The following is a 20,655-nucleotide window of genomic DNA, read 5'->3' on the forward strand; positions in this document are numbered from 1 at the left end:
TTCTCTTTTTTCCTTCCTTTACTTTCTTTGAAATGAAAAAACTGTAAGCAAAGTTCTAGAGCATAAACCAATTTTCAAATTTAAAAAAAAAAAAAATTAGGTTTTACCAAAAAACAGAACCGAGCCGAAAAAAACAGAACCGAATAAAAACCAAAAAAAAAAAAATTGAACCGAACCGAACCAAAATTTTGGTTTGGTTTCGGTTTTGGCCAAAAACCAAACCCACCCCTACCTGTAACCGTTTCCACGGAAAAACCACCTCAATATCTTCTTTTTTTGTCAAACAACATATTTAGTTAAATTTGATGTTAGATTAGTCAACAACGGAGTTTAAACCCTTGTCGTCATGTAAATGCTCAACTTCTTTGTACTATTGTGGTAAGAGGCCACTTGCGAGGAACCACCTCAATATCGACACCAAAAGACAGATGTCGTAGCTACTCTTAGACTCGACATTGAGGTTGAAATTACCTATTTTGAAACCCGTCCACCTTCGACTTTTGGTGCAGTGCTCATCTTGCTGGTTATTTTTGCTTTCATCCCAACCCTAAATCCTAGACCGAAAGAATTTTCCGGTAACCTGAATCGGCTATGGAAATGTATGGCTTCATCCCAAGCAAGGGAGATGCATCTGTATTATGCAAAACCAAATTTCATGGCAAATCCTTCAAGACATGCTACAAAATTCGTCCTTAAAAAACCACCCGCTCCAATTCTCCCACACTAAACAAAGACTAGGATATCTCAAAGTCTGAATTTCCAACATTACAATCAGAATATTCCGTGAGACAACACTTCAGGGAAAGAAAGAAAATTAAAAGCAGAAATGACGGCTTACAACAACTCGTCTAAGTAGCCTAGGTTAGCTAATTAAGTCAACTTCTTCGGAACAGTCCCTGCTTAGTCAAGCATACAGTTCCAGAATAAGCCTTCAGTTCTCGGCCCATTGCTGAAACCTAGGCACACTCTAGTAAAGGATGGTGAAGCAGCAGCAGCTGCAGTCACATTTGGTCTTCTCATCCTCGAAAGAGCCTCTGCACGCAGCTTTCTAATTCTTCTAGTTCCCTCTCTCTTTGCCTCTGCCTTTTCGTAATCTCGCCTAATTTTGCCCTCCATTCAGCTTCCTCTCTCCTTAGTCTCTCCTCTTCTGCATGGTTCACAACGGCAATATACGATGCACGTCAAAAATGACAAAAAAAGTATATCAAGTACCAAATGGTCGAGACACAAAAATCAACTTGATCAATGACGCAAATTCATAGTCCAACAACAAAACCAATTAGGATGGTAAACTACATTGAATTTTCACTTAAACTGAAGTTTCAAAGATGAGAAATGATCAATATATTTTATATTATATATTTAACCCTATTCTTAGTATATTTTGGTTAATAATTTGAAAGAATTTTGATACTTTGAATTATATTTCCAATATAGGATTTTCGACTTCCTCTGGAGCAAAACATGGTCAAATGGACGAATTTTGGAGTAATTCCAATTGGAGGACGTTCGTGAGTCACTTAGCTTGATCGTATCAAAATATCAGTTTTTTCTACCAAGCGATGATTTTCTGGCAATAAAATAAAGGAGCCATGCACAGTGCTGGAATAGTGACGTATTGGGCTTGAATTGCATTTTTGGAGCCCAAGATGACCTCGGATGGGTTTGTGGCCTTCTGGAGATGTGTTCAGAATGTTCTTATCTTTAAAACAAGCTATCTTGGACCGGATTTGGAGGATATTTGAGGTTAAAACGTGGCTGAACAGTTTCTGTGCAATTTTTCCTAGGTTAATTAGGAATTTATTTTCTATTTTATTTTATTATTATTTAGTTTCTTAGTGGGAATAAAATACTTGAGGGTTAGGGTTTGTGCGCTGGTTTTGGGGAGATATTAAAAAAAGGCTTGGCCGTTCTTGATCAGAGGGGAGGGCTTTCTTTTATGCAACTTTGGGGATACAGAGAACTTGGCTAGGGTTCTTGGAGATTTTATACTTTAAGGTGTTTTCATTCCTTTTATTCTTAATAATATGTTCTATGATTTCAATTATGAATATGCGTAACTAATTCCTTTTGCTAGGATGAAGCCGTAAGCCTTAGCAGGAATATGTGATTTTTATTTAATTGCTTATGATTGATTGCATGCATACTTTGAATTATTGATCACCGTGATTAAAACTATCTAATTGTCTTAATGCCTGATCACCATTAGGATCTTTAGAAAAGTAATTTGATGCAATTTTGGTCGGAAGGTTTCCTGAAATTGATGTTGGCTTCTTGTGATTAATAATTGTAATTTCACTTAAGATGAACACCACATCTTAAGGGTTGCATGGTTTTTTTTCAAAGGGTTTTCATAAAGCATAATGAGTCTCTCATGTTCAGATTTGATCCGAACGTTCGGACGAGTTGCATGTTAGATATACGTTCTATGTTGAAGGTTCCAAGTAGAATATAAATTAGGAAAACCTAACCTTCAAAGTGGCATGTGTAGATCATAAGTAATTGATAAAAATACATAGGATTGCTAGGTGATGGTGAAACCCTAGTGTTTTCTTAATTTGATTTTTCCAAAACAGTTTTCTTTTCCTTTAATCTTTAATATTGCATATTAGTTTATTTTTATTAATTAAATTCGTTTTAATTTAAGTAGGTTATAAAACCAATCATCTTAACTTTCTGCTTTACAATAATTAATTGAAATTTAGTTTGTTTCGAATTATTTAATAATTCATGTGGAGAACGACCTTGCGAGAACCGTTTATACCACAACAACATTGTCATTTCTTGCAAGTAATATATGAGTTTTTAACCCGTTTGCGTGTGTGGTAAAATCTCTATCAAGAAACTACCATCTGAATGAAAACATAAACTGATTCCATAACCCTCCCAAAGAAGATGGTCCAAAACTTAGTGGAAGCTTGACATACTAAAACTGTTTGTAACGAAACATACCTTCTTCACGCAGCCGGGTTTCGAGCTTTCTCTTCCTCATGCAGATTTCTGACCAAAAATCGCAGCATTCATCATTATTGTTCAGAAATAATTTAGCTACTTTCATCCTTTTTTAAAACTATAAATTAGTTTCAAATTAAATACCAATCAACCCCTAAACTTTTTGGAACAACTAATTATCCATAGCAATTTCAATGAGCACAACCAAAATTCTCTGAACAAAAAAATAAAAATAAAAATCTTCAGATTTGCAAATTAATTTGGCCCATTGTAGCAAGATCATGTTTTCTACACAATTTTAGCAAAACATCAACCAAATATCCCAAACCTCGAAAGCCCTACTTAATTACTGTTTTTTTTTTTTTCATAATTGTAAAATATTTAAAATTGAAGGGCAAAATTACAACAGAGACAAGATTAAGAGACTGAAATCTTCAAAATTAGAGATAAAAACTTCTAAATATAAATAATTAGACGTTAAAACCTAGATGAAAAGGAAAAAAAAAAATAACAATGCACTTACCTTCCACTCGCTCCAACCCACTTTCCGAATTGCAAAATCCGCCATGTCTGAGTCAAAGATTGAACCACCACGAAGCTCCGGTGAAGCGATAATTGCAGCTATTTGATCTTGCAGGCCACTACGGATAAAGAGAAAGCTAGCGTTAGATTTTGGAAAGCTAGTCAACGGAAAGGACCAAAAAAAATTATACAAAAAAAGAAGGGAAAGCTAGTATTGGGCTGGGCTTTTGTGTGAACGGCCCAAATTTATTACGCAATTTGAACCCATGAATTATATGGCAATGCCCAAGTATTAATTAATATTTCAATTTTAGATTTTTGTTTTTAATTTCATATTTAAATAAACTTTTTTGATAACTTCTTTCAGTTTTTTCTTTTTTTAATCAATCCAAATTTTAAAGACTAAAAAAAAAATAACTTTTTAATTTAAAAAAAAAAAAAATGAAAGTTCATCAAATAAGTTCTTTTTTTTTTATTAGAATAAAGTAAAAACTAATTTTTTTTAATTATTATTATTAAGCGGATGGGGAAGGATTCAAAATTATTACCATAAAAAGACACCCAAAATTCTAGACCACATGCAAACTAAAATCTAAAAACAACACACTTATCAAACGACTTCTTTTATGTCGATCAAACGACCCCTTTTTCATTTTTTTGTTGATCAAAGAACCCCTTAAAAAGACTCTTTCAACAAAACCACAATTTGAGTTTAATTTGAAAAGTCATAAATCTGCAAAAATTATGCCGCACTTGTTACTTATGTGCTTATAAGTATCCATCCATACATCGACCCCAAAAAAAAAAAAAAAAAAAAAAGAAAAAATCCATGCATGTCCGATATTGATTGTATGAAAGAAAAACACCAAACGATTTAAAAGGAAATAAGAAAGCATAATGACTAGTCAAATGTTACACACCCCAACCCAAAAAGTCCACTAGGACCCCAAATCGAGCCGTGTTGGCCGACACCTCGAAGGCGACGAAGCCATAAAGTGTGATAATGTATAACTTATGAATAAATTAAAATCTAAAAGTGTCTAAGTACACGAGTGCGCAGTGAGCGGGTCTGGACCCATTTCACGCGTGATACAGAGCATATGTATAGTACAGTAAGATAAGGTAATGATTATACCATCATAAGAAGATATCTATACTAAAAAGTACCACGAATCCCCTTCGATACGGAACTCTGTTGCTAGAACCTGGAGGGGTGCAAAATAGAAAATGTGAGTGGGTCAAACAAAACTATTCAAACCAATTTCAATTACCAAAGGCAGTAGCCCCTCGCCATAACACTTATATAATTTCTCAGAAAATAACAGGCGTGACTATAACTCAAAACCATAACCAAAATAATAGTCTCATAGTTATGTTGTGTCAAATATTTCAACAAGAATAAGTAACCCGTGTGAAATAAATCAATATAAAATGGTATGCTAGCCGAAGTAACCTTATGTGACCTGTACAACTAAATCAATAACTCATCAACATGCTAGCGCATAAGTCAGAGTCACCTATACTGACCTGTACGACTTATCCATATCTCATCAATCAATGCTAGCACATAAGTCGGAGTCACCTATAGTGACTTGTACGACTTATCCGATCCATCTCTCATCAATCAATGCTAGCACATAAGTCGGAGTCATCTATAGTGACCGTACGACTTATCCATATCTCATCAATCAAGGCTAGCACATAAGTCAGAGTTACCTATAGTGACCTGTACAACTTATCCATATCTCATAAATCAAGGCTAGCACATAAGTCGGAGTCACCTATAGTGACCTAGGACTTATCCATATCTCATCAATCAATGCTAATATCCAAGTAATATGTCAGTCGGATCCACCTTTTGTGGCCTGTACGGCTGAACCCATAGCTTATTAAATATCCCTGCACACGAGTCGGAACCACCTCTAGTGGTCTGTACGACAGGACTGGGTGTAAATAAGTACGCTCAATTGCTACGATCAGGTGAAAACTGTGCGAATAATCGCGAGTCACCTACGAGTCGGAACCACCTATAGTGGTTTGTACGACAGGATTGTGCACCTACCTTGGATCTAAAGTGAGCGTAAGGTGCGGGAGGTGAACATCATGTGAATGACTGTGCCCTGGCCACGGACGGGAGCACTAACACTGGGTTCAGGTTTATGAGCTCTAACTGCATCTATTATAACATGTACGACTCATGGACAACCTGTACGATAGTGTTAGAGTTGCCTATTATTGCAACATGTACGACAAGGTCGGAGTTGCCTAAAACATACATGTAGTCATGCCATAACTCCATCATTTCAACTAATACCATAAACTCACCTGAACTTAGTTGGGTGTCCTGTGTTCACCTTTGCACTTCAAAGCGTTCACAATAATTATGTGCAAGTAATATACATATGGATAAACCATGATGCAATCTAATACTCAACCATGTCATAACATTTTAAAATATATACATATACATAATATGGCATAAAATGCATAAGCTGTAACACCCGACTCCCAAACTATTATTTTCGGGAATAATTATTGGTGATAAGCCCAACTAGACACTAGTTTAATTAACTATCATTACTTACGTTTCCTTACTTCAATTTCTTGATTCTTCACATATTAATTTATGACCAACATTTAACCACCAAAACATAAGGTTAAATTTTACATTTTTCACCAATGTCCCTCACATTGCTCAATTCCCCAAACAAGGCTATTGTCTCAATTATTTAGTCTCATTTGTTGTATGGATGAATCTAACGTCTCGTTAGACTGCCTACACACCCTAAATAGGGATCAAGTCATTCGTAGTTCACACTAGTACTTCAAAGCATTCATAGTAATTATATGTAGGTAATGTGCATAAATCAATTTAAAAATGTTTGTGGAATTATCAATCATGTGTATATATACGATAGAAAGGAAAAGACCCACTCACCGGTTCGCGCTACGACTCCCTCGCACGAATATCGAGACATCACGAACTATCGTCGCATGTGACCAATTATCAAATCACGTCTCAAAGTTCTTACTGATAGAGTACATAATTTACATAAAACATGTCCTCAAGGACCTTCTAGAATAATTTGAGACCTATTGACCAAAAGTTAACCGTTGATCAAAGATAGACGGTTGGGTCCACAACCCCGCAAAACTCGATCCAGAAGATCCACAACTCAGATTTCTAATCTGTAACTTTCTAGAACAACATACTTAAGTTTCATTACGATCCAACGGTTGGATCTCCGCCGATTTCCAAAACTGATTAGCGGTTAACGTTTTATTTTATTAACTTACAAATCCAATTCGGGAAGATCCATATGTCAGATTCCCATTCCGTAAGTTCTTACATTCTTCAAATATTACGTACAACAATGTAACAAAGTTTGGTGACGATCCAACGGTCGGATCGTCAATTCACATAAATACCTATTAACGTATCGTAGAGAATTTAGGTTCCAACGATCAACCTACGTCATTCAAATATCAAAACTGAATTCAAGACATTTAACATAGTCTAAAAATAGCAATGGCGGTCCACTGACCACGCGCCGCCGCATACGCTGCCGTGGGTGGCGGTCGGCCGCCCCGACTTGCCGGAAAATCCAACCATTTCCAAAAATTACCAAATTTCACAGAAATGAAGATCTCAATGAGTAAAGCAAGTTTTATACATGTGCCCAAGTCCAATTTGGCCAGAAAAAGCCCCAATTTAGCTAAAATCCGTCGGAACCCTAAGTGTGGGTGTGCTTCAATTCGACCTCCATACTCATTCCAACGCCTCGACCACTACTTGGGCTTTATTCCTGAGGTTGAGGGGAGCCTATGATTGGTGGTAATTGGTTGAGTTAGCTTCAATATTTGCGGATTGCCGCCATACACCCACACGGACCACCGTCCGTTTTTCCTCCAAAATACCACCAAATTCTTTCTAATTTTAGGTGGAAATGGAAGAGGGAAGGCTAAGGTCGTGCTTATGAAAATATATAAATTAATAAATAGTACTCTTTACAAAGTACTCCTCAAATTGTAGTTCGATTTCCATTATGCATGCGTCTACACGTCCGTAATGTCGAAAACTTCGAGAATACACTAAAAGAAAAGTTCGTACACTTCGTACACGTCACGGGAGGACGGTCAATAGAAGTCAATATTCTCGCCTCTAGGGCATTTTCGTAATTTCACGCTTTTAAAATTTATAAAATCATAAAATTAGGGACGAGATGTCACAAAATGTGTAACTTAGACCGAATTCTCTAGCCGTTCTTAATATCCGTGTATAAATAAAATGATAAAATTAGAGGGGCAAATAAGGTAGTCAAGGCAACCCTGTTGGGAGGTTGACAATTGTGGCATGGAATATTCTTCAGTTCTAGCGGATAAGATTTGACAACTTGAAATTACCAGCAAGGAATTTTTAAGAGGTTTGAGAGAGAGCGTATTTGGGAGTTCGAAAGCTTTAAAAAAAAGGAAGAAGTAGAAGAAAAAGAAGGTTTGTAATATTCTGATTTAACTATCACTCAATACTACAGTCTAATAGTATTCTTCTTCAATTGTAAGTGAGATGTCTTAGGTTCGAATCTTGTGAATGGCGAATTCAATATCAAATTAGGTTGTTCATTGTGTGGCTTAGCCGAACTCTCCCTTCCTTTAATGTAAAATATGTCATTGTACTAAAAAAAAATATTCCTATTTAACTTTTTAAAGTTATTTTTTTATTTTTTATTTTTATCTACATTCTTAAAGGGAGCACCTTAAAATGGTGAAAATGAAACTTGGATATGCATTCACGCACATTACTGAAAAAGATCATCTTCCCTTAAGTCAACAGCAAACAATCCCAATTATACGCACATTACAGAAGTCAACAGCAAACAACCCCAATTATACGAACACTACCTCTGAATAACTCCATCGTTGACATTTGGCACGATTGACAACTCTCATACAGTTGGTAACAACCCATCACCTCATCTCATCCCTTTAGCACCATCATCTCCTTCGTGAAAAATTGTAATCCAACACCCAAATTCGCCCACCCCGCCTCCAAATTTCCTATTGCCAAACTTCACCAACCATCCAAAAATAGGGTAGAAGAAGTACGTGTAATTTGTTAGGATTGTAGAAAGAGAGGATATGGCGCCATGGTGAGAGGTTGGTTTTTTGCCCCATATTTTCTGCGGTGGAATAATGGAGGATATTCAAATCCATCAGTAACAAACCAACTCATGAAGGTTATGCTTTCTCTTTCAATCCTTTAAATTGGACTAATCAAATAATCACGAGAGGGCCTTCGAGGAGAATTGGAATAATGACAGGAAAAATCCCCCTTAATCATGGTATAGTACGCCCCAAGATTGGGAAGGGGGAAAGGAATAGAAATATGAATGGATGGGGAATCCTCCTATGTGCTTGACAAACGCAAAAGTACCAGTGGGAAAGTATGGAAGCCCCGAGCCTATGCAACCGTATCAACCTTTTGAAGATAGTTTAGCATCATCTCACCGACGAGTTCAGAAGATAGACTGGTGAATCAGCCAACCCCTCTACCTACTGATGAGTCCGTGATCAAATGCCCCTTTCCTATGTCATCAATCAACGAATTTGAGTCAACATACTTTTTTTTTCTCCGCATGCACATTCAATGTTTATTTTTAATTGTTAGATTGAATAAAGCAAAAACATGAATCAGACATCTAATTGTTATTTCTAATAGGTAGATTCATTTGAGTAAAGAAAATCGACGAACAAAAATAAACGGGTGAGTAAAAAGAGAAAGAGGGGTATTCTACAAATTCATTTTCCGACACTGATGCTAACGATTAATACAGTGGGGAAACCCAAAAAAAAAAAAAACAACAGATCGCAGATCGCCCACTGAGGCTCGAACCCACGGCAACAAGGTAATGAACGTTGCGCTTAGAGCTGGACGAGCTTGTACCTAAAGCCATCCATTTATTTAATTATTCTATAAATGAGACGGTCATGTTGCAAAATCCCTGGGTTCTTAGTCTGGCGCCAAAATGTAACGGCTTTCTCGATCAGTGTTGCTGTTGTTAATCCGTTGCAAATCCCTTTTCACTCTTTATAACTACCAACTACTCTCTCTCCATTTTCCCAAACAGCTACCAAGAAACCTAAGAATTGTAGAAATCCCAAGACCCAAGATTCTTCTCTCCCGCCGTCTGCGTCCACCGCCGACAACATTTGAGATCTCTGTACCTGCCTCTCCCTGTGGCGGTTCTTTGCCCAACATGACTACTCCCTACTCTCCTGACCGCTACCACTTTTCCAGGAGTCAGTCCCATTCCCCGGCACGGGTCCTGCCTCCTCTTCCTCCACCGCACACTCTCCGCCGCTCCGTCTCGGATCTCAACCACTCTCCGGCCAAGACCTCGTCCCGCTCCTCCACCTCCTCCCAAGACTTCCACTTCTCCACCGACTTGGACACCCCCGATTCTAAGGTAATACCAAATAATTTATACTCCAACTTTTTGAAAACCCATTTGATTCCCTCGTTTTGGACTGATGAAGGGTGTGGTTATATATCTGCTTTTGGATTGTTTGAAATGGGAAAATTGTTAATTTGTGTGAAGTTTGATTCTTTCTCCCTGTTTCGATTGTTTTTGAAATTGGTTTTTGGTCAAAATCATTCCAGTGGCTGACCAGGATGAACCACCACCAAGATTCTTCTCTCCCGCCGTCTGCGTCCACCGCCGACAACCCATTTGAGATCTCTGTACCTGCCTCTCCCTGTGGCGGTTCTTTGCCCAACATGACTACTCCCTACTCTCCTGACCGCTACCACTTTTCCAAGAGTCAGTCCCATTCCCCGGCACGGGTCCTGCCTCCTCTTCCTCCACCGCACACTCTCCGCCGCTCCGTCTCGGATCTCAACCACTCTCCGGCCAAGACCTCGTCCCGCTCCTCCACCTCCTCCCAAGACTTCCACTTCTCCACCGACTTGGACACCCCCGATTCTAAGGTAATACCAAATAATTTATCCTCCAACTTTTCGGAAACCCATTTGTTTCCCTCGTTTTCGATTGATGAAAGATATGGTTATATATCTGCTTTTGGATTGTTTGAAATGGGAAAATTGTTAATTTGCGTGAAGTTTGATTCTTTCTCCCTGTTTCGATTGTTTTTTAAATTGGTTTTTGGGAAAAATCATTCCAGGGGCTGACCAGGATGAACCACCACCAAGATTCTTCTCTCCCGCCGTCTGCGTCCACCGCCGACAACCCATTTGAGATCTCTGTACCTGCCTCTCCCTGTGGCGGTTCTTTGCCCAACATGACTACTCCCTACTCTCCTGACCGCTACCACTTTTCCAAGAGTCAGTCCCATTCCCCGGCACGGGTCCTGCCTCCTCTTCCTCCACCGCACACTCTCCGCCGCTCCGTCTCGGATCTCAACCACTCTCCGGCCAAGACCTCGTCCCGCTCCTCCACCTCCTCCCAAGACTTCCACTTCTCCACCGACTTGGACACCCCCGATTCTAAGGTAATACCAAATATTTTATCCTCCAACTTTTCGAAAACCCATTTGTTTCCCTCGTTTTCAATTGATGAAAGATGTGGTTATATATCTGCTTTTGGATTGTTTGAAATGGGAAAATTGTTAATTTGCGTGAAGTTTGATTCTTTCTCCCTGTTTCGATTGTTTTTGAAATTGGTTTTTGGGAAAAATCATTCCAGGGGCTGAGCAGGATGAAGGACCGCTTGAGAGAGACTTGCAAGATCCCTCCTCTCTGCCGCACGGTCTCGGATGTCTACGCCTGTGCAAACTCTGAAGAAGAGTCTGCTTTCCCTGAAACTGTCTACCGCAAGATCCCTCCTCTCCGCCGCTGCTTCTCGGAACCGTACAAGCTTCCGTCCGCCACGACTGACCAGCCATTTGGTTCAACGCCCAACCCGAATCGCTTCCAGCCAGCACCGGTTGTCCCTGCCAGAGCAGCACCGGTCGTCCCTGCCACAGCCACTGCAGACCCTACATTTCTGCTGTCCCTTATGGCCTTGTACATGGCATTAAGCATCTATCCACAGAACATGACGAGGCTTGTTTTGTATGCGACTGTGGCTGACGTATGTTCGGGAATTTTAATTTGTATGGGAATGGAGGCTACGTTTTATATCTTAATAAACTGGGTGGCTGACAAACCGTACCCGCTTCTTTCATGGCTGGCCTTGATAGCCGGAAAGATCCTATTTTGGATTTCAGAGTACAGGAACCTACCATTCATAGTTTATGTTCCAGTTGTTATGGTCATGAATACTTACCTACTGGCATCGTTGGTAGCAAAAATAACCTGGAACGTCGGCTGGGGTGTTGCTTATCAATTTGTGGTAGATAATCTCGGTATTCTGAAGCTGCTGCTCTGAGTGTGGAGAAGGAGGACTGCTTGGTCATTCACTTTAGGTGTCACCGTGATAAAGCCTGATTGGTGTCAGTTTTACAAATCATCTGGTTTTTACTTTTACTGCTGTTCATTGTAATGAAGTAGAATATGTGGAATATTGTGATAAAGAAGGATGACTGATTGGTGTTACTTCAGGACTGCTTGGTCATTCACTTCAGGTGTCACTGTGACAAAGCCTATCAGTTCCTTCTCAGTGGAGGCGACTGCTACTACAAGCTCATGTAGATATCCATCTCTATTATCCAACCCACTGGAAAATACTGAGCACTCTAAATTCTCGGGTTTGGATTTTTCATACATTTTCATGATACTTAACTCAGTCACACTTATCTACTTCTTAGGTTGTTTAAATCTTCGGCTTAGATCGTACCCTTTTCATAGATTCATTTTGGATGAAGTACTCAGTGCCCTGATTGGTGTCAGTTTTACAAATCATCTGGTTTTTCCTTTTACTTCTTCTTTGCATTGTAATGAAGTAGAATATGTGGAATATTGCATGAATCGCGAAGGCAAAAAGATATATGGAATGTACTTTGTTGCAATTCTTGTTCGGAAGCAAATGAACAAAATTTCCTGATTCTCTTGTGAATGAATACATGAACCTTATTCTTCAAAGTTCATGAAATTTTGCATCGGTAACAGTTTCTTGCTGAATTCAGTCACTTGTGCATCTCCCAATCCTTCGATTGCATCTGGTCATTCGATTGTTTAGAATTCTGCATGCATACTAAGATTGTCATAGCTGCTTTTTTGTTAAGCTCATAAGCATATAACATAAGTTGAATGAAATCACACGGAAAACAAGTTGTTCCTTGTTCTGTGAGTAGAAGTTGTCAAATGATTTTTTATTTTATTTTATTTTTTTTGTTTCTTGTTTTTGTATGTGAGCTTTTATGCTCGTTCTATTAATATGTGGTGGAAAAGACGGCTCCAAATTAATCGTTATGAAAAAAGCAACGGAGATATCTCCCTATAAAAATTAGTCCTCTGTCACATACACACATATTTTGGGGGAAGGATTTGTGGTGCCCTATGGTTGAGTGTCCTGCACACTTTGAGTGCTTGCTATTGTAATTTGTGGTGCCATATGTCTCTGCTAACTCATAACTGCACAGATACCTTAGTGACTAGGACGTTACTGATTGTGCAATGATAGGGAGAACTGGAAAACTGATATAGTATTTTAACTTCTCTCTGGATTCGGATAGGATGGTATGAATTTCAGTTATAATAACGAATTTCAATCTCAGCAATCTCATTCTTAGGTTGTTTTATTCCTCGTCTTACATAGTACCCTTTTTGGCAGAAAACTTACAATTCATGTTGCCTCTGAAGTCAAATGAAATCACGAGAAAAACATGTCGTCGGGGATGGGATTTTAGTGCAGATTTAAACAAGTATATAGTAATGCCTGCAGAATTGACAAGGATAGCCAAATGGTTTGCGGAAGTAAGTCGAGCAGAGCAGGCAATGTAGAAAGATTCCAAGTTGCCGATCAAATTTGTTTTTGTTTCTTGCAAATGTTTGCGCTAGTAACAAAGTTGGCAATTCAAATCTCTCTTTACAGTTTGGTATTTTGCAGAAGATTAGGATACAGTTCCTTGTCGCATATGTATTTTTGATCGAAGATCCACCGTTTAAAAATCAAACCCCAAAATATCAGATACTCTGGAGCATTGTAGAAAACTATTTGAACACCAATGATCTACTACTTTCCTGAATGAGCTAGTGATTATTGTCCTTGAATTATACATGCTCGTGTGCTAACGCATTGAGTCATCACTTCACACCTCAGCTAACTTAATAATAATGATCCGTTACAACTTAGACGTTCTTGAGTCTTCCTTCCTTCAATGAGGATTGGGAAAATTGGAAAGCTCCAAATTTTTTTTTTCGTCGATAGTGAGGTGGGTTTCTGAGTGGAAAAGAGGGAAAAGGGGATGGGAAACTAGCCCTCTTTCACTTCATCTCCATATTAGGACGACATGACAATTTAACACTACGTTTGGATTAAGAAATTTAAGATTACTAATAAATTTTAAAATGATGTAAATTGAAATGACGGGATTTTATTTTCTAGAATTTGTGAATTTTCTTGCTTGGTTAATTAACCTAATGGAACAATGAAATTGAATATGAAATTCATTATTTTTAAACTCTCAATTATAGAATTAGGAAATGAGACATATTCACAATGAATTTATACCTAGGAATTGAAGGTCCCATATCCTAAGTTTTTTTTTCACGCAGAAATTCTAAATTTTTATGTTTATGAATCAAAGCAAGAGAATTGGTGCATATCATTTATAAATTCTAACCTTTTATCCAAATTTCAAATTTATTTATCTCATCAAATCATAGTGTAAGAGATTTTACACTGAGGATGTGGTCGTTATATTATTGGTCAATAATTTAATGATTAATATATTGTGGACAAAAATTCATTACACTATACACAGCAATATAATAGAATTATCAAAATTTCGGTTACAAAACACATTTGGCCAAAAAAAAAAAAAAAAAAATCAAGGACAGTAGTAATTTCTTGCCAAATTTATTTGAAGAGAATTATTTGGGCAGTATACCTCAAAGGGTGCATTTTTGTTCACCCACATTAATCTTAGTGTATGCTCACTATACACCTATATGCCTGCCATCTGTCTTATCTCCTGACTATAGTTAATTCCATTATTAAATATTCTTTTTCTAATTTAAAACACTGAGATTAAACAAAAATAAATACAGTCCTGTTGCACTTCAAATTACACACCCAAATCACTCCGCAAAAACCTAGCACGCCGTCGTCATGACCACCTCTCCGTCTGGCAGCCGGATAAACCATCTGTTCACTATCTCCCTTTCTCTTCTTCACCCTTCGCCTCCTCTCTCATCTCTCTTTCTATTTCTCTTGCCTTTTTAATTCTATCATATTTATTTCCACATAGATAATAGTTTATCGTTTTGTCCAATGTGATTAATTACATCATATATGCATTACTCACTCGTAATCAATGGTATTGACATTAATTATATAAGATAGCTAATTCGCACCTCCTAGATGAGAATCAAATTATGGTTAACAAATCAATGATTTAAAATTCACAAATTAAATTATTAGGAAAAAAGATGCGTAAATTGGGGATTAAAAATTTAATATAGGACAAAATGGGTATAAACACATGGTTTAGGTCTAAAAGACATATTTTCCATTGATCAGAATGAAGCTTCCTGTAACTTATGTACGTATGGGGCAGTTTGCAGTCTTGTCAGCATCCCAAGATGTCCCGTTGAAACTCAAAGGAAGCCTTAGATTGTAGATAACCTCACCCCGTTGATTGTTCTCATCCTGGAAAGCAATGACCACGTGGATACTGTAAAGATCAGCTGCCGGGGTCGCATATTCCTGAAGCAACATGTCGTGCCCTTGAACGGCCACATTCTGAAAAACAGCTGTGTTCTTGTGTGTTGACGTCCACAGATCCATCAAAGTCACCTGACCAATTCTCTTGTCTTGATAGTATGCACTGAGTTTGACGTCAATCAACGTGTGGAAGAGTTTCTTCTTAGGGTTTGTGAAGGTGATGTTGAGGGCGAGGTTGTACAGGAGAGTACGATTGCTTTGGGTGTAATTGAATTGGCTTAGATAAGCACCGTTGATGGTGAAGTCGGGGCATTTGTACCCCGAAGTTATTATGCTGGACTGCAACTGGAGCCCAATCATAACTGGTAAAGGCATGAGTAAAAGAGCAATCACAAAGACGACCAAACAGATTTGGGCGCACGCTGGCTGAGAGCTTTTAGTGGCAGGCATGCCTAAGGAGCCGGGATTCTCGCAGTCTGAGCCTGTAGTTGCAGTCATGGTGAAGATATAAAGGAAGGAGTTTATAAATTGCAGACACAGCTAAGATCGGTATATATGTGAAGTTAAGAGAGAATAAAGCGGGTGTTGTGAAAACTGGACTGAATCGTGAGAACGAGGCTGGCCATTAATATACATACAAGACTTGCAAGGACAATTGTAATATGTGTGGGAGTAGGACTAGAATTTCAAGGGCAAAACAAATCATCAGGAGTCTATTACTCCGTATTTGTCTCGGACTGGGATGGTAGAGTTCATAGGAAAGGTGGTTTATTATTTAGAAAAATAAATTTTGTGGGCTCTTGGATTTTTATTGCATACAGCACATTTATCATTTTAAAGAGGAAACTTAATATTAGTCTAATTTTATACCTTCGTATTAGGATGTTGAAAGATAGCCCCCTCCGACGACAATGATGGAGACTAACTATGACTCAATGCTTAAATGACTTATGTTTGCATCAAAAAACCTCTCCAGACCGGTATTGGAACTTTTGTTTATCATTTTGTGGTTTCTTTTGAATGCCACAAATTCTTTCTACTTTGAAAGTATAAATTGTAATTGTGAAAATTTGAAAAACTGGACGAGGAACTATGAGGTAGAAGTGTCAAACGCTGCCCATAGGAGTACTTCATCTGCAGAACATCGAATCAATTCGTGGGTTTCCAAGACACTGGGTTTTTTCAAATTAAATTTTGATGGTGGGGTAGATGTAATGAATGGATGTCGTGTAATTGGAGAGATTGTTTGTGGGCCTAATGGTGATCCTTTTGGTGCGTTGTCTATGCATGCTCCTTCTCTGATTTTTGTCCTTGCTTTAGAGCTTCATGCCATCAAGAAAGGATTGGAATTGGCAATGAACTTTGGTTGCGTTCCGTTGATAGTGGAATCAGATCGTTGAGGTTTGTCCAATTAATTAACCAAGATGAGGAGTGTTTGGGTTCTGATGGTGTTTATGTTGATAGTATTCGAGCTCTTTTGAGTGTAAACCAAGTGTTCTTGAACCATGTTTCGAATGACGGTAATGGCCACGTGATGCCTAAGTTTATTGTGCATGTGAGGCGTCTTTTCATTCGTCGAGCTTTTCCCATTGGGTTTTGTTCATCAAGGCTTTTCAGAGGCCATTCATTTGTTTTTCATATGCATGTCTTTGTAGGATTTAGTTATCATGAATGGCATTCTCTTTTACCCTCAAAAAAAAAAAAAAAAAAAATGGCAACCCCCTCTTCTTTACAATCCTCATGGTTTTCATCCTCTTCTTTACTCACATATCCATTAGTTGGAGTACCTGAATAATAGATACTCAAACAGTAAAAATATCTGCTTAACGGCAAGAACGATGAATTTCAAACAAATTTTAGACTAGAATTTCCACCGATTCATGTAGACAAACATGTTATTAACAAGAATATAAGTTTTAAACCCAACAAATTATCATAATTGTTATAGCGAAGGGAGCTTCTCACCAAGAGGTATTATAAACCCCATTTCCTCCCGCACAGGTAGGAAAACAATTCCACCATCACATGTAGCATAAGCTTGCCACAAAGCACAAATACTGAAGACATACAAAGAATAAATAAAAATGAAAGACCGCAGCAAATTAACATACCTATTCGACAGACCCTTCTCCCCAACCATGGTACATAATAAAAATGAAAGAGGTATATGTCTGCCATCTGTCTTATCTCCTGACTATAGTTAATTTCATTATTAAATATTCTTTTTCTAATTTAAAACACTAAGATTAAACAAAAATAAATACAGTCCCGTTGCACTTCAAATTACACACCCAGATCACTCCGCAAACACCTAGCACGCCGTCGTCGTGACCACCTCTCCGTCTGGCAGCCGGATAAACCATCTGTTCACTATCTCCCTTTCTCTTCTTCACCCTTCGCCTCCTCTCTCATCTCTCTTTCTATTTCTCTTGCCTTTTTAGGTTCTGCAACTCATTTTGGCCAACCGGTGGTCCAGTGCGTTGGAGAACGAGTTATCCGAGTCCTAATACCAATCACTTACCACCGATGTAGCAGTAATCTATGTTTTGAAGAATTTGGATAAAGAGCCGTGAAGGCTTGGAAGTTTTTCAAATGGGTTTGTGAGAAAAATGGATTTAGGTTGAGTTCTTCGGTTGAAAGAGAAGGGTTTGGGATTTTTGGATTTAGGTTGAGTTCTTCTTCGGCTTGGGATTTTTGGACCCTTAGGGAAATAAAAGAGAAAGGGTTTTCCATTGATACCCGTGGAGTGGAGTGGCTTTAAGTGATGGGTAAATAAGGAATTGGGGTTGAAAGGTGGTCGCTGGCGACGACGGCGTGAGTGGTGTTTGTCTGGGTTGGCTTGGCTGAGTGGGGTGGGTTTGTATTTGTTTTTGTTTTTGTTTAATCAGTATTTTAAATTACTTTTAAAAATTGAAAAAGTATTTAATAAAGAAGTTAACTATGATTAGGGAATGAGACAGATGGCAGACATATAAGTGTATGGTGAGCATACACCAATGTTAATGTGGGTGAGCAAAAATGCACCCATACATCAGATGCACATACCTTTTCGTGTTATGAATTTGGATTTGATTTGTTTAATTTAGTGATAATCCCATAAAGTCACTGAGAGGCAAACTTAGAAAATCGATAATGGTCTTGCTACACTTAATTATTCTTGAGTCAAGGTTACTCAAAAATTGTTTTATGTTTACTAGTAACGATGTTAAAGTTGGTACTTATGTGATCCAATAAGTTAGCTTTTATTGGTGAGTTAAATGGCAAAGTAACAATCACACTAGAAAATAAAGTTACAAAAGAATGTGAGGTATGTTTGTCTGGTAAAAGTTCGATCCGTTTTAGTAAAATGTTTATGTTTCATATTTGTTTTCTCATTTTGCTTCACATGACGTGAAATTGAAGCCTTCAATAAGAATAAATTTCTTTTACATATTTATAAATAAATAAATTTTAAATTTGTTACCTACAAGATTAAAAATAAAACATTTCATTTCTAATTTTGAAAGAGTATCATTGAAGAAAGAAAAACTTTTACACATCCCATAGTGCATATGTGAGTAGGATTCTCTCGCCTCCTATTACCATCCCCTCCTTTCACACTCTTCTTTTTGTCATATTCTCTATATAAAAAATTCAAAACAAGATATAGACGTGGCGTAATCGTAACCGTTTAAATAGAAGGGGATGGAAGGAGAGAGAGATTAGGAAGGGAGAGAAACCTCTCTTTTGCATATGCTGCCAAATAAAATGCACCTGATTAGGAACCCCATGCGCTTGTTCCTCTAGTTGACCTTACACACGGATCTTGCCGACGTCGTGAAGTATACGATCCAACACCTCATCTGCAGTTCCAAATCCCAATCAATGCTTTAGACTCAGATCCGCTGCGTTTGGGACATAAATTGACTCCAAACAAGGAACCAGATTCCTTCCGGATCCATATATACTGAGCATGTTGAGCAGGCGATCAGGACCGTTGAAATTTGATACAACGGTTACAATTATTATAATTTTTAAAGGTCCCCTTGCTTGTAGCCATTGGATTAAATTTTAACGACCCGCATCGCATGTTCAGCAAGCGCAATTTTATTGGATGTGGAAGGGATTTGGTTCCTCCAAACAAATCTCCATGTGAGACCCACCCCACCCTCACCAATCCCATCTTCATCCTTGTTTCCTTGGACTCACTCAGCGTTTATAAGCGCGTGTGCAGTTGAACATCCATCCCTGTATTGGAGAAACACTTACATAAAATCAGAACGTTAAAATAGTAGTATTTTAATCATACTCTACAATGTCATGAATTAACTTTTCTATATAAGCTTGTATGGTTGTTATAAGATATTGTCATTTAGCGACTCATTTTTATGTATATCATTCTCTTTAAAACAAATGTTCAATAAAGAAGCCTACGTCCAACCATACCCTTAGCACTTATCAATCAACACAAAATTAGGCATACTTTTATTAAGGATGAATCTCGGAGTTCGATTCCCATTACTCCCTCGCCCTAAATATAGATATGTCATTGATAATATTTTGGTTCAAGAGCTGCAACTAAAGAGGGCGAGGAAGTGTCGGGAGGAAATCAAATCACTACTTGTCAAACACATAATTACCAAAGATATTTGCAGCTGTTAGTTCTAGGGCTGGGCACCAAATTTGAAGGAACCAGATTGGAACCGATTAAAAATGAAACGAGACAAGCTGAGTCGGGTTTTGAAATTTCTGAATTTGAAACTGGACCTTACCCGGCCTATATGAAACGGGCCAATTCGGGCCTAGTCCACGGGTCCAATTATAATTTTTTTTTTCTTTTTTTTGTCAGCATAGGTGGGTTGACCTCGTTGAGATCGTCTTCCTCATCATAGCTTTGTTTGCAGGAAGGATATGCTCTTCCGCATATGAGCTCATTTGCTGACCAGCATATGCTACTAGATCTCCAGCTTGCCTGCCTATTTAGTCTTATTCCCATAGTTGTCACGACTCCACAAACCTTCCTGCAATCAGTTTTGATTTCATTTAAAAATAAATAGGGCAAATCCATTTCTACTATTCAAGAAAGTGATGGGGTGATGTTGGTAGCGATGACGGTGCTGTCATCGAGGAATTGAGATGAGTGGTGCTGTCGAGGAATCGAGATGGTTGGTGCCGTCGATGATGATGATGATCGGTTAACCAGAGATCTAGATGCCGATGATGGGGTGGTGGTGGTCGTTGCGGCGGAGATGGGGTGACGATGATGGATCGATGGTCTAAGTTTCGATGATGTCGTATAGGGAGACAGAGGATTGGGATAGATGAGTGTAGTGTGGGACTCGGGAAGGGAGGGACTGAGGGACTAGGTTAGAGAGAAACAATCTCATCCTAACAATTGATATTGGATAATTGTTAATCA

At 38.3% G+C, this 20,655-nt stretch overlaps 1 protein-coding gene and 1 long non-coding RNA gene across 2 annotated transcripts; one reads left to right on the forward strand and one right to left on the reverse strand.

Annotated features, from left to right (window-relative positions):
• Positions 1–742: 742 nt before the first annotated feature.
• LOC148696973 (uncharacterized) lies at positions 743–3,627 on the reverse strand. Its single transcript, XR_015962982.1, has 3 exons — positions 3,476–3,627; positions 2,953–3,000; positions 743–1,147 (listed from the first exon to the last, which is right to left on the reverse strand). It is a non-coding gene; the product is annotated as an uncharacterized LOC148696973 (long non-coding RNA).
• A 5,736-nt stretch (positions 3,628–9,363) lies between these two features.
• On the forward strand, positions 9,364–12,476 carry LOC148696974 (uncharacterized). Its single transcript, XM_088694765.1, has 4 exons — positions 9,364–9,938; positions 10,133–10,459; positions 10,654–10,980; positions 11,175–12,476. Exons 1-4 carry the CDS (start codon positions 9,729–9,731, stop codon positions 11,856–11,858), a joined length of 1,548 nt encoding a protein of 515 aa, XP_088550891.1. The 5' UTR covers positions 9,364–9,728; the 3' UTR covers positions 11,859–12,476.
• The last annotated feature ends 8,179 nt before the right edge of the window (positions 12,477–20,655 follow it).

The sequence above is a fragment of the Pyrus communis genome, chromosome 5 (assembly GCF_041283825.1).
Source record: "Pyrus communis isolate YQ-2024b chromosome 5, ASM4128382v1, whole genome shotgun sequence".
In the NCBI taxonomy this organism is placed as follows: domain Eukaryota; kingdom Viridiplantae; phylum Streptophyta; class Magnoliopsida; order Rosales; family Rosaceae; genus Pyrus; species Pyrus communis.